Source organism: Trachypithecus francoisi, unplaced genomic scaffold (genome assembly GCF_009764315.1).
Source record: "Trachypithecus francoisi isolate TF-2019V2 unplaced genomic scaffold, Tfra_2.0 Lachesis_group14, whole genome shotgun sequence".
Taxonomy (NCBI): domain Eukaryota; kingdom Metazoa; phylum Chordata; class Mammalia; order Primates; family Cercopithecidae; genus Trachypithecus; species Trachypithecus francoisi.
In genome coordinates, this window is record NW_022681459.1 from 59,199,236 (window position 1) to 59,213,563 (window position 14,328).

A 14,328-nucleotide genomic window follows, 5' to 3' on the forward strand; every position below is an offset into this window, starting at 1 on the left:
TGGTGTGATCTTGGCTCACCACAACCTCCACCTCCCAGGTTCAAGCAATTCTCCTGCCTCAGCCTCCCAAGTAGCTGGGATTACAGGCATGCACCACCACATCTGGCTACTTTTTTGTATTTTTAGTAGAGACAGGGTTTCACCATGTTGGCCAGGCTGATCTCGAACTCCTGACCTCAAGTAATCCACCTGCCTTCATTCCTGTTTATAGTTAAATAATATTCTGTTGAATGGCTATATATATATATTTTTTTTTTTTTTCTTTTTTTTTTTGAGATGGGAGTCTCGCTCTGTTGCTCAGGCTGGAGTGCAGTGGTGTGATCTTGGCTTACTGCAACCTCAGCCTCCCGAGTTCAAGATACTCTCCTGCCTCAGCCTCCCAAGTAGCTGGCATTACAGGTTTGCATCACCATGCCCAGCTAATTTTTTGTTTTGTTTTGTGTTTTTGTTTTTTGAGATGGAGTCTTACTCTGTCACCCAGGCTGGAGTGCAGTGGCATGATCTCAGCTCACTGCATACTTCGTCTTCCGGGTTCAAGCAATTCTCCTGCCCCTAGTAGCTGGGATTACAGGTGTCTGCCACCACACCCAGCTAATTTTTGTATTTTTAGTAGAGACGGGGTTTCACCATGTTGACCAGGCTGGTCTTGAACTCTTGACCTCGTGATCCATCCCCCTCAGCCTCCCAAAGTGCTGGGTCACGCCACCGTGCCCAGCCCTCATCTTTGTATTTTTTAGTGGAGACGGGGTTTCACCATGTTGGTCAGGCTGGTCTCAAACTCCTCACTTCATGTGATACGCCTGCCTCAACCTCCCAAAGTGCTGGGATTACAGGCATAAGCCACCACGTGCCCAGCCTACACTTTATCTATTTTTAAAGTAATAAATAAAATTAAAATTAAGTATGGTTGGGCACGGTAGCTCACGCCTATAGTACCAGCACTTTGGGAGGCCAAGGTGGGAGATCTCGAACTCCTGAGCTCAAGCAGTCGGCCCAACTTGGCCTCCCAAAGTTCTGGGATTACAGGTGTGAGCCACTGTGCCTGGCTTTTAATGAAGGCTGTGTTCACAGAGTTGCTAACCAGGATGACTTTTTAGGTAAAATAGAATAAACAAGACAGATTTCTGGGCAACTGAAAATTTCGATTTCCATCATTGATGTAATTGGAATTTCCACATATTAGGCCGGGCGCGGTGGCTCATGCCTGTAATCCCAGCACTTTAGGAGGCCGAGGCGGGTGGATCACCTGAGGTCAGGAGTTCAAGACCAGCCTGACCAATATGGAGAAACGCCATCTCTACTAAAAATACAAAATTAACTGGGCGTGGTGGTGCATGCCTGTAGTCCCAGCTACTCGAGAGGCTGAGGCAGGAGAATCGCTTGAAACCAGGAGGCGGAGGTTGCGGTGAGCCAAGATTGTGCCATTGCACTCCAGCTTGGGTAAAAATAAAGAAATTCCGTCTCCAAAAGAAGGGAAAAAAAAAAAAAGAATTTCCACATATTAACATACATTGGGTATGTATAGTTCACAGAGGTACTAAGTATCTTATGACAGGTCACATTAAATCACCAGATCATAAGGCAGAATTTTGAATTATATTAGTTGAAGAGACCACTAACATTTTTATTCAATAAATCCATTGGATTAAAAATACACTTCTACTTTAATGGACTTTTAAGTCAAAATTCTTATAACTGTAAAATAGAACATACAGCTAAAAAGGTAGGTGATCATTGACAAAATTGGATAAAATATGTAGCACTGAGCAGGTTGAATTATTACACATTCGAAAGCAGATTAGCTCAGTATATTTTCTGCACTAATATCAATGTTTTGAATTTTCAGGTGGACAAGAGCAAGGACCAAGTGTGGAAGGTCTCAATGTACCATCAAAGGCTGCTTTAGGTAATAAGCTTAAAATCCTACATTCTGATTTAAAGTGTATGACTCATTAAGAAAAAAGTAAATCCTCTTGCATGTGGCCTAGGCGTCTCACCTGATGGAGTAATAGCATCATGACCAAATCTGTTAGTAATATTTTGTTAAGCAAAAGGTGCCATATATATATATATCTGTTTTTTATTCATCTCTCAAGCTTCCAACAAAGACACTACATTTTAACCAGCTTGATAATATAAAGTGCGGCATTGTGGCTGGGGGCAGTGGCTTACGCCTGTAATCCTAACGCTTTATGAAGCCAAGGTGGTCAGATTGCTTGAGCCCAGGAGTTCAAGACCTGCTTGGGCAACACGGCAAAACCTTGTCTCTCTAAAAGAAAAAAAAAAGTTAGCTGAGTGTGGTGGCATACACCTGTAGTCCCAGCTACTTAGGAGACTGAGGCAGGAGGATCACTTGAGGCTGGGAGGTTGAGGCTGCTGTGAGCCGTGATCACACCACTGCACTCCAGCCTGGGTGACAGAGTGATACCTTGTCTCAAAAAAAAAAAAAAAAAAGCGACAATGCATATTTAGCCAATATGGCCGCTGATGGTTTTGGTTGGTGGGTTTACGTTGGGCTGGCTCACATTACCGAAGTAAGCAGTGGTCAGAACATCTACACCATTCCTTTTTACTCAAGAACTCAGCATTTTCTTCTCTTTCTAATTTTATTATAGGTGAACTTAACTTTTTTATTATCAAGGAATTTTACTTTGTAATTGTTACATATTCCGTTGCATTAGTTGGGAAGCAGCTGCTTTGGTAAAAATAACTAAACTGTTAGAAATGTCCCTGACATTTTCATCATGTATTAGACTCGTCAGAAGTTGGGAGCAGGTGATGTGACTACTACAATACAAATCTAAAAAAAAGTGATGAAAAGGAAAACTCCCACGAGCATCGTTTTCACACTTGAAATGTAATGATGCTATTCTGCACTCACGGCCAAAGACTGTAATCTTTTGCTGTTTGTGGTTTTATGCTGTCTTTTGCTATCAAAGCACGTTCTTATCTTTATATGAAAAAATTGGCCGGGCGCGGTGGCTCAAGCCTGTAATCCCAGCACTTTGGGAGGCCGAGGCGGGCGGATCACAAGGTCAGGAGATCGAGACCATCCTGGCTAACACGGTGAAACCCCGTCTCTACTAAAAAAAATACAAAAAACTAGCCGGGCGAGGTGGCGGGCGCCTGTAGTCCCAGCTACTCGGGAGGCTGAGGCAGGAGAATGGCGTGAACCCGGGAGGCGGAGCTTGCAGTGAGCTGAGATCTGGCCACTGCACTCCAGCTTGGGTGACAGAGCGAGACTCCATCTCAAAAAAAAAAAAAAAAAAAGAAAGAAAAAATTAAGACTTTAATTTTGCTGGTTTCTTAAACATAATTCTAAAAACAATATATAACCTACAAATAAAATGTACTTAGAAAATGATTTTTAAAAAACTTTCTCTAAAAGTATTTTTGTGCAATTTGGAAAGTACTGTTATTAAAATAAGAGAATGCTTTATATTTCTTCTTTTTTTGTTTTGTTTTTTGGAGACAGAGTCTCACTCTGTCACCCAGCCTGGAGTACAGTGGCACGATCTCGGCTCACTGCCTCCTCCGCCTCCTGGCGCCTCCTGGGTTCAAGCGATTCTCATGCCTCAGCCTCCCAAGTAGCTGGGATTACAGGTGTGCGCCACCACGCCCAGCAAACTTTTTGTATTTTAGTGGAGACAAGTTTTCACCATATTGTCCAAGCTGTTCTCAAACTCCTGACCTCAGGTGATCCGGCCGCCTTGGCCTCCCAAAGTGCTGGGATTACAGGCATGAGCCACCATGCCTGGCCGAGAATGCTTTATATTTATTTTGGCTAATATGATAAAATATATATATAAGCCAAGGTGAAAAAGCACGTCACTGGCTGCTTTAGTTGTGTACATAATGCCTAGCTAACTTTATTTTTATTATTGTTATTACTTTTTTGAGATAGAGTCTTGCTTTATTGCCCATGCTGGAGTGCAATGGGTTCTATCACAGTTCACTGCAGCCTGGCCCAAGGGATTCTCCCACCTCAGCCTCCCAAGTAACTGGGACCACAGGTGCATGCCATCACACTGGGCTAATTTTGTTTGTTTGTTTGTTTGTTTGTTTGTAGAGATGGAGTCTCCCTTTGTTGTCCAGGCTGCTAACTTTATATTTTCAAAGAAGTTTTGTGCAGCCATAAAAAAGAATAATCACGTCCGTTGCAGCAACATGGCTGGAGGCCATTATCCTAAATAAACTCATACAGAAACAGAAAACCAAATATCACATGTTTTCACTTATAAGCAGGAGCTAAATCTTGGGTTCATACGAACATAAAGATGGGAACAGTAGACACTGAGGACTCCAAAGGGAGGGAGGGAGAGAGGGGAGCAAGAGCTGAAACACCTCCTGTTGGATACTGTGCTCACTGTCTGGGTGACGGGATCAAGAGAAGCCCAAACCTCAGCACCACACAATATACCCTTGTAACAAAACTGCACATGTACTCCCTGAATCTAAAATATAAATGGAAAATTATAATGATTTTTAAAGCTTTTGGGATGGGCATGGTAGTTCATACCTATAATCCCAGCACTTTAGAAAGCCAAGGCGGGAGGATCACTTGAGGCCAGGAGTTTGAGACCAGACCAGGCAACATAGTGAGATCCCCCCATCTCTACAATAAAAAGAAAGCCAAGCATGGTGCCATATGCATGTAGTCCCAGCTACTAGGGAGGCTGAGACAAGAGGATCACTTGAGTACAGGAGTTCAATGCTGCAGTGAGCTCTGATCACACTACTATACTCCAGCCTAGGTAATGGAGTGAGAACAACTCTAAAAGATTGTTAGTTTTTTTAAGTTTTTGAAGAGCAGAGCTTAACAAAAGAGTTGTGGCATGGTGGCTCATACTTATTTTCACACTTTGAGAGGCTGAGGCAGGAGCATCACTTGAGCCCAGGATTCCAAGACCAGTCTGGGCAACATAGCGAGACCCCCGTCTCTTTAAAAAAAAAAAAAAAAAAGCCAGATGTCGTGGTGCGCACCTGTGATCCTAACTACTCGAGAGGCTGAAGTGGAAGGATCCCTTGATCTGGGAGGTAATGCCACTGCACTCAGCTTAGACGACAGAGCGAGACCCTGTCTCAAAAAAAAAAAAAAAAAAAAAGTTGTTAAAATGCTCCTGAAGAAAGTACTGAGTGGGGCAAGCTCAGGCTCTGTTTCTCTTCAATGTGCTGTTAAAAAAAAAAAGGCATTTTCTCTGAGTTTGGAGACTGCATGGAAATACTGAGGACTCCATTTCAACAAAGCTCTGTCAATCTAAAATATGCTCATCAACTTGAGTCTTCTGGATGACAAACTAATGTGAAAAATGTTATCTCTTAAATAATAAAGTGCTATATGTTAGAATTTTAAAAGACACACTAAAAAAGAAAATTTTCTATTGGTCTGACTTTTTAATTTTTATTTTTTAGCAGAGATTTCCTCTATCATAAAAAAGAAACCAAATCAAGCTAAAAAAGGCGTGAGTATTATGTACTTTATATATAAAAATCTGGTAGTTAAGCTTTAAAACTAAAAAGCTGCTTTGTCATTTTAGTTTTATTCTTTTGAACCATCTTGTAATAAATGTGGCTTTGATATAAGGAGTCTGTGTTTTGTTCAAAGAGATTAATGTTATACTTACTGAATTTTTTCTAGAATGATTTAACATTTTTTCTGTCTATGACAAAATTCTGAAAAAATTAACAAAGGTCCCCTGGGAATTTCTCTCCTGCTTGCATAGATCAATAAGCAGTGACATCTTGTGAGGCTTAGAGGGTAGTTGTCTGGTGAGCTTTCAGATACAGCGATGCATTGCAGAGCACCAGCTCTGGAGGCAGGTGCAGGGATTGAATCCTGGCCTTGCCATTTATTGGCTGTGTGGTCTTGGCCACATTGCTTAACTTACATGAGCTTTACTTTCCTCAGCCCTCTGTATCCAGGGGTTCTGCATCCTGGGATTCAACCAACTGCAGATCAAAAATATTTGGGGGAAAAAAAACCCACAATAAGCCAGGCATAGTGACTCACGCCTGTAATCCCAGCACTTTGGGAGGCTGAGGCAGGTGGATCACTTGAGCCCCGGAGTTCAAGACCAGCCTGGGCAACTTGGCGAAATCCTGTCTCTTCAAAAATTACAAAAAGTAGCTGGATTTGGTGGCCTGTGCCTGCAGTCCCAGCTACTCGGGGTACTATGGTGGGAGGATCGCATTACCCCAGGAAGCAGAGGTTGCAGTGAGCTGAGATTGTGCCACTGTACGTCAGCCTGGTCAACAGTGTGAGACCCTGTCTCAAAAAAAGTAAAATAAAATGAAAAGTAAGAATACAACAGTAAAAACAATACAAATAAAAACACAGAACTAGTAACTATTTTCATAGCATTTACATTATTTAGATAAGTAATGTAGAGATGATTGAAAGTATACTGGAGGGTATGTGTAGGTTAAATGCAGATACTATGCCATTTTATATAAGAGACTTGATCATCGCAGATTTTGTTATCCACAGGGTCCTGAAACCAATCCCCCCATGCTGAGGGACTCCTGAGATAATACCAGCTTCACAGAGTTTTGAGGACTAAGCCAGAGAACAAATGTAAAGTGTTTGTGACAGTGCCTGGCAGGTCCTAACCCTTAGGAAATGTTAGCTGTAGTCCCAAAAGCTTTCAAACAGCTCGTGTAGACTGTAGTCTTATATATCTTCTAGCTTGGGGCCAAAAAAGGAAGTTTGGGAGCTCAGAAACTGGCAAATACATGCTTTAATGAAATTGAAAAACAAGCTCAAGCTGCGGATAAAAGGAAGGAGCAGGAAGACCTGGCCAAGGCGGCACCTAAAGAAGAATCAATGTAAGTTTAATTTCATTATATTAATATGTTTGCAGGGAATAAAACTATTAACTCCAAGATTTGCTTTCCAAATGCCATGTATTTTTGTGTGTCGGGGGGAGGGAAGGGTACTGCAAAATTTAGTGTTAAGAAAACTGATATTGCCGGGCGCGGTGGCTCAAGCCTGTAATCCCAGCACTTTGGGAGGCCGAGACGGGCGGATCACGAGGTCAGGAGATCGAGACCATCCTGGCTAATACGGTGAAACCCCGTTTCTACTAAAAAATACAAAAAACTAGCGGGCGACGAGGCGGGCGCCTGTAGTCCCAGCTACTCGGGAGGCTGAGACAGGAGAATGGCGTGAACCAGGAGGCGGAGCTTGCAGTGAGCTGACAGCCGGCCACTGCACTCCAGCCTGGGCGGCAGAGCAAGACTCCGTCTCAAAAAAAAAAAAGAAAACTGATATTGCATTGGCATCTGGATTGGAAAGGAAAGAGACGATGGGGCAGCAACACTTTCTGTTGACGCTGTAAGGGCAGGACTGGGGTGGTGTCAGTGAGAAGGGAAAGACAGAGATGCATTGAGGTGTTTACATATGAAACAGGCTTCACATTATTAGCGTTGGGGAAATGCAAATCAAAGCCACAATAAGATACTACCATGTACCCTCTAGGGAAGCTATAATAAAAAAATCAGACAGTAACAAGTGTTGGCTAGGATGTGGAGAAATTTGAACCCTTGTACATTGCTGATGGTAGTGTGAAATGGTGCCACTATTGTGAAAAACAGGTTGGCAGTCCTTCAAAAAGTTAAATGTAAAGTGTCCATGTGACCCAGCAAATCTACTAAGTATATACTCAAGAGAAATTAAACTTACATCTGTGTAACCACACAAAAACTCATGCATGAATGTTCATAATGGCATTAATCCTAATAGCCAAAAAGTAGAAATAACCTAAATGTCTACCAACTGATAAATGAGAAACAAAATGTGGTATGTCCATACAGTGGACTATTAGCCACAAAAAGGAATATAGTCCTGATATGTGCCACAACATGGATAAACCTTGAAAAGTTTATGCTAAGAAAGAAGCCAGTCATAAAAGATCATATGACATGATTCTGTCTCTATGCAATGTCTGGATTAGGCAAATCCATAGAAACAGAAAGCAGCTTACTGGTTACCAGGGCCCGGGAGGAGGAGAGAATGGAGAGTGGCTGCTAAAGGGTCCAGGCCTGCTTTTTGGACTGCTGAAAATGTTCTGGAGTTAGTGGTGATGGTGGAACAACTTTGTGAATGTGTTAAAACCACTGAATCATGTACTTTAATAGGGTGAGTTTTACAGTATGTGAATTATATCTCCATAATGAAAAAAGTATTTATAATCTGAAGCCCTGTTGGACTCTGTGACTAAATTCTAAATACATGATGGAAGACTATGGCTCTGGTGGTGTCTCCAGAGGTTCTGAGCCTGGATCTTGGAGAGGGAGAAGGAAGAGTTTCAGAGAATGAAGAAGGTGGAATGATCATGTGTGTCGGGGGCCTGCCTGAAGTGGAGGAGTTGGAACGATAATGTGGAGCACCTTAAAGTCAGGCTGTGGTTGTCCACTTACCTGAGAGTCAGAAACAGCTCCTTCAGCAATGCTGTGATGAAGGGGCATCTCGAGAAAGTGAGTTTGGTAGTCATATCCAGGCCAGGAAGAGGGGAGGAAACTGGAAGCCAGGAAGCCAGTGAAGAGACTGGTTTTCTGTAGACATTTGTAAGGCTCTTGAGAGGTTTTCATTTGTGCTGAAATCAGAAGAGAAAGATGGCCGTCCAGAAACTGACTGTGTACCAAAGATCAGGAGAGAAGAAGGGCGGGGGGTGCATGCCACACAGAAAGGAAAAGTAACCTGGATCCCTGTTTTTTATGCATGTGTTTTTTAATGGTGTTTTCTCTTACGTTCATGTGTATTTTATCTGTTTTAGCTTGAGTTACTATGGACTGTATGATGAAGAAAATAATACCTATTTTATGAGGTGGTTTTAAGGATTCGTTTAATAGCTTAAATTTAGCTCATTGAAGTGCATCAAACAGTACCTGGCACACAGTAGGTGCTCAATAAATGCAACTTCTTTTCATACCATCTTACTGTTCATACTGACTGACAGTTTGCTGAGGTGGAGTTTATAAGGTAAAGCCAAATAATTTGAAGTTGATAGTTATTTCTCCTTGTCATTTAACTCACAGAACTTAGGGGGCAGCACTGAACTGTATTTAGGTTGAATATGGTTTGAAATGCTTTGTGTAAAAATTTACATTGACAGCCGGGCGCGGTGGCTCAAGCCTGTAATCCCAGCACTTTGGGAGGCTGAGACGGGCGGATCACGAGGTCAGGAGATCGAGACCATCCTGGCGAACACGGTGAAACCCCGTCTCTACTAAAAATACAAAAAAAAACTAGCCGGGCGAGGCGGCGGGCGCCTGTAGTCCCAGCTACTCGGGAGGCTGAGGCAGGAGAATGGCGGGAACCCGGGAGGCGGAGCTTGCAGTGAGCTGAGATCCGGCCACTGCACTCCAGTCCGGGCGACAGAGCAAGACTCCGCCTCAAAAAAAAAAAAAAAAAAAAAAAAATTTACATTGACTTGTCGCAGACTTTAATTTCTCTTACTAAGCTAAGTTTTTGATCCTGGCAAAGGGAAAGGTTAGATTTAAGTGTTTCCATGGCTTCTCTTGGTATTTGGGAGTAGGTTCTGTCCAGATTACTCATGTTTGAGGTTTTCCCAGAGCGTGTATAAAATCAGGCCCTGATCAGCTCCCTTCCTGCAGGTAAACTGGCTGGAGAAGCTGCAGGTAAGCTGGGTGGAGTGAGGTCTGGTTGTTACTTCTAATATTAACATGCGAATCTTCCTGAAAACAGGAAGCAACAACCAGCCTTCACTTGTATCTTCCATTAGGAGTATTTAATACATCACAAAAACAAAGATGCAGATCGGAAAATTTATGAATTTAATTTGGGAAGCCAATTTGGCAACTTTCATGGCCTTGTTCAGAACAACCACATAACTATGCCTTAATGACCACCACTGCCACTCAAACCCGTAGAAAGTACAGGTGTTTTATCATTAATACATGAGTGTTATTTTGCAAGTTAGTTTTTTTAATGGCTGTAAATAAAGTTATTTCAGCTTAGTAAACTGTCAGAGCAGTGTTGTTTCTTGTACTGTCAGAGTGTGAAACTAAACGGCCCATGCGGTGTCCTGGTCTCCTTCTAGCAGTTTCCCAGCCCGTCCTCAGAGGCTCTCTGTGTGCCCACTTGGTAGGAAGGAAGGAAGAGGCAGAGCTGCCTTGAGCTGCTTCGCTTGTTTGATCTGTGTCCTGTAGTCTTCCGTTGAGCCAGTACCCGTAAGCGCTCCTGAAGTGCTGAGAAACGCGTGTTCTGATGTAACTCTGCTGGTTCTTCCAGAGAGATGTTCTCGTAAGCTTGGATATCAAAGTGCATGCTTTTAGTGAGTGACCCAGTCCCACGTCAGATTACCTAGGAAGGAAAACTTTTCCATCTCTTATCTTTCCAGTAGAACCTTTTCATCCCCATGCATCTTCTCCAGAGGAATCTGTTACTGTAATTATATGTATTCATGATTTTAAACAGAGCTATTGTTTTTCTCCAAAAGAAAGAGTACTATTTATTTGTTAAGGAGTAAAATAGCCATAACCTGTTCTGTAGGAAGAGTAAGGAAAACGAACTGCCACATGAAAACCAAAGAAATCTTGCTTGACTCATTAAAGAAAAGAAACAGCAAAAGCAAGATTACTTTTTCCTAGTAAGAAATTCTGTGCTGGTGGCCGGGCGCGGTGGCTCAAGCCTGTAATCCCAGCACTTTGGGAGGCCGAGACGGGCGGATCACGAGGTCAGGAGATCGAGACCAGCCTGGCGAACACTGTGAAACCCCGTCTCTACTAAAAAATACAAAAAACTAGCCGGGCGAGGTGGCGGGCGCCTGTAGTCCCAGCTACTCGGGAGGCTGAGGCAGGAGAATGGCGTGAACCTGGGAGGCGGAGCTTGCAGTGAGCTGAGATCCGGCCACTGCACTCCAGCCCCGGCGACAGAGTGATACTCCGTCTCAAAAAAAAAAAAAAAAAAAAGAAATTCTGTGCCGGGCACGGTGGCTCACACCTATAATCCTAGGACTCTTTGAGGCAGAGGCGGGCGGATTGCCTGAGGTCAGGAGTTTGAGACCAGCCTGGCCAACATGGTGAAACCTCGTCTCTACTGAAAATACAAAAATTAGCTGGGTATGGTGGCAGGCACCTGTAATCCCAGCCACTCAGGAGGCTGAGGCAGGAGAATCACTTGAACCTGGTAGGTGGAGGTTGCACCACTGTACTCCAGCCCAGGCGACAGAGTGAGACTGTATCTCAAAAAACAAAGAAATTCTGTTGTCCTTCCCTGTTACTACACAGAAATTTATTTATATTACTAGGAATTTATACAGTGCCTCTTTTGCCAGGAATTCGTGACACTTTACATGTTTTTGTAAAGTGGATGATAACTTAGAAATCCTTGTAAGGTAGATAGATTATTTTTCAGGGCCCTGAAATATTGCTGTCTCACTAAAATATGATGCAAACTGCTGTTCTTGCTATATAGGCATAGTTTTTTTAATGAAAAATTAAGTCATTATTGCATTTTTAGAAATCTGAGAGCAAGGACAATGTTTTATACACCTTTTTACCCCTTTGGTATCCTGCTTGTGGCAGATATTTGATCTTAAATAGAAGCGTGGTATATGACTGACTAGTAGTGCTATAGAGTCTATTAGCTGATGAGTGACTATGCCATTTTAAACACTCTCAGAAGCCTGATTGCATGGAGATACCCTACAAGAAATTATTTTGTAAATGGAAGGATCCTTTTACAATTAAGTAACAGCCCCTTCTTTGATCTATTTGTAAAGTCAAATTTATACATTTCTTTATCTTAAGATAGACTAGTGAGACTAACCTCATGCTTTGTTATGTAATGTGGAAGTGTAATAAAATATTAATCCAAGTAAGAAATTCTGCTTTTCACTATCCCAAATAGAAGTGATTTGGGTATACATTATGTTATTATACAATAATAGGTAATATGAACTGAACTTGAACAGTGGCATAGGTTGAGCAGCAATGAGAAAGGGGCTGTAAGCTCATTCAAATTTTCTTAAACGTCTATTCAAAAAAGGCAGGTAGAAAAAACGCCAACTTGCCTTCTTAATTGTTAATTATGGAAAGAATCGTGGAGCTAAAAGTATAAATTACATGTTTAATTTTGCTTGGTATTTTAATGTAAGAACAAAGGATTAAAGCTAAATTAAGGAATATTTGGTTTTTCTGGCAGTGTTTCCTCATTACGATTAGCCTATAAGGATCTTGAAATTCAAATGAAGAAAGATGAAAAGCTGAACATTAGTGGCAAAAAAAAGGTTGACTCAGACAGACTCGGCATGGGATTTGGAAACTGCAGAAGGTATGTGAGACTGCTTTCTTGAAGTCAGAATTGAAAACAGTGTGCCAATCGTTGGTGGATTTTTCTTGGACTGTGTTAGTTTCAATTTTAGAGGGTTTTTTTGTTATTCATTAACTTCTCTAATTGTTTTTGCTTTGCTCTGGTATTCACTATAACATGAAAAATTTCGAATTTGGCTCTTTAAAAGAAGGAAAAAGGTTTGGCTCTTCATGAAGCACCTACCGGAGAGGAAGCCATGGACATAACCAATATATTTCTTTTCTTTTCTTTTTTTTTTTTTTTTGAGACAGAGTCTCGCTCGAGCCCAGGCTGGAGTGCAGTGGCGCGATCTCGGCTCACTGCAAGCTCCACCTCCCGGGCTCACGCCATTCTCCTACCTCAGCCTCCCGAGTAGCTGGGACTACAGGCGCCCGCCACCATGCCCAGCTAATATTTTGTATTTTTTAGTAGAGACGGGGTTTCACCATGTTAGCCAGGATGGTCTCGATCTCCTGACCTCATGATCTGCCCATCTCAGCCTCCCAAAGTGCTGGGATTACAGGCGTGAGCCACCGTGCCCAGCCCATAACCAATATTTGTGACTGTATTTTGTGTAGACACAGTCCTCACAAAATTTTAACATTTTTGAAAGCTTGCACCAGAAAAAAACTTTGTTTTATTGCTTGTGTTTTTAACCCTTCTAATAAATTTGTCTTTGTTCAAAATATAAAGCTTTGTTTATTTTGGTGAAACAAAAGTTTGTGAACTTACTAATATATATATTTTTCTGTTTTCTCAAGTGGTATTTCACATTCAGTGACTTCAGATATGCAGACCATAGAACAGGAATCACCCATCATGGCAAAACCAAGAAAAAAGTATAACGATGACAGTGACGATTCATATTTTACTTCCAGCTCAAGGTACGCTATGACAAATCATCATTAAAGTGTCATTTTGAAAAGTAGTGATTAGTATGGATTGATTAGTTTATTTGCATTAGGAGAAATTACAAATCAGTTTACTTCACTGTTTTTAAAAGCTTTGACTGAAGCCAAAGGTAGTCTTTGGAATAAAAATTAGAGAAACATTTATGAAAGGACAATGTTTGCTAATATTAAAATGTTTGATAATAAAATCAGCAACTGTGACTTAAAATTAAAGGTAGAAGAGATGTGTTTATTTAAATTATGAAATTGGAGAAAACTGCAAAATCCTGAAGATGTGTGTTGTTTAATTTTAGTCCAGCAGTTGGCATATTTCACAGCTCTTTCTCAGGGCTTCAGCAAATTTCTGTGCTTCAGAATGCCAGCTTCAGAAAACTCCAGTTGGTGCAATCGTACATTAAATAAACTCTATGGGTGTGTGTATTTATTAATAAGGAACATGACTGCACCTTGAGGGGATCCCATAGTAAAGCCCAGGTTTCTCTCCTTCAGCACCCACTATCTGGTTGAGACAAAATGCATAACTCTAGTGTAAAGCCGACTGTGGAGATCAGTGCACGGTCAAGTGGCCTGCCAGAGCAAAGAAAACAAGTTTAAACTTGAGTCAGTTCACTTTGTAAGGGCCTGCCCAGCCCAGGGAGAGGTCTGCTAAAAAAGTACCAAATGAACCTGTGATTTCACTGGAGAGGGCACAGCTCAGGAACAGAGGGGTAAGAATATGGGCCCAGGGGCCAGATGGCATGGATTTGAATCCTGGCTTTCACTTATGTGTGACCTGGGGCAAGTTATGTAACTTCTTTGTGCTATAGCTTCCTCATCTGTAAATTAGGGACTCTAGTAGTACCTACCTGATAGGGTTGTGCGAGGATCAAATGAGATACTGCGAATACTATAGCACATTTAGAATAGTGCTTGGCTGTTACTATGTTTAGCTGCTATATGATAATGTAGAAACTCAGTTTAAGAGACGTGTGATTCAGTCTAAATGTTTTTTGTTTGTTTGTTGATGAGATAGAGTGTCACTCTGTCACCCAGGCTGGAGTGCAGTAGCATGATCTTGGCTCACTGCAACCTCCACCTCCCAGGTTCAAGCGATTCTCCTGCCTC

The 14,328-nt window shown here is 41.9% G+C and overlaps 1 protein-coding gene across 2 annotated transcripts in view; it reads left to right on the plus strand.

Moving 5' to 3' along the window:
* ARFGAP3 (ADP ribosylation factor GTPase activating protein 3) overlaps window positions 1-14,328 on the plus strand; it is a 71,214-nt gene that overhangs the window by 33,079 nt on the left and 23,807 nt on the right. The window contains exons 7-11 of one of the 2 annotated variants that reach the window (XM_033233720.1): window positions 1,847-1,906; window positions 5,413-5,462; window positions 6,686-6,825; window positions 12,167-12,295; window positions 13,075-13,197. In XM_033233720.1, coding sequence (XP_033089611.1) covers window positions 1,847-1,906; window positions 5,413-5,462; window positions 6,686-6,825; window positions 12,167-12,295; window positions 13,075-13,197 — 502 coding nt within the window. The remainder of the gene's footprint in view (window positions 1-1,846; window positions 1,907-5,412; window positions 5,463-6,685; window positions 6,826-12,166; window positions 12,296-13,074; window positions 13,198-14,328) is intronic. The other variant, XM_033233721.1, reaches the window with a different exon arrangement.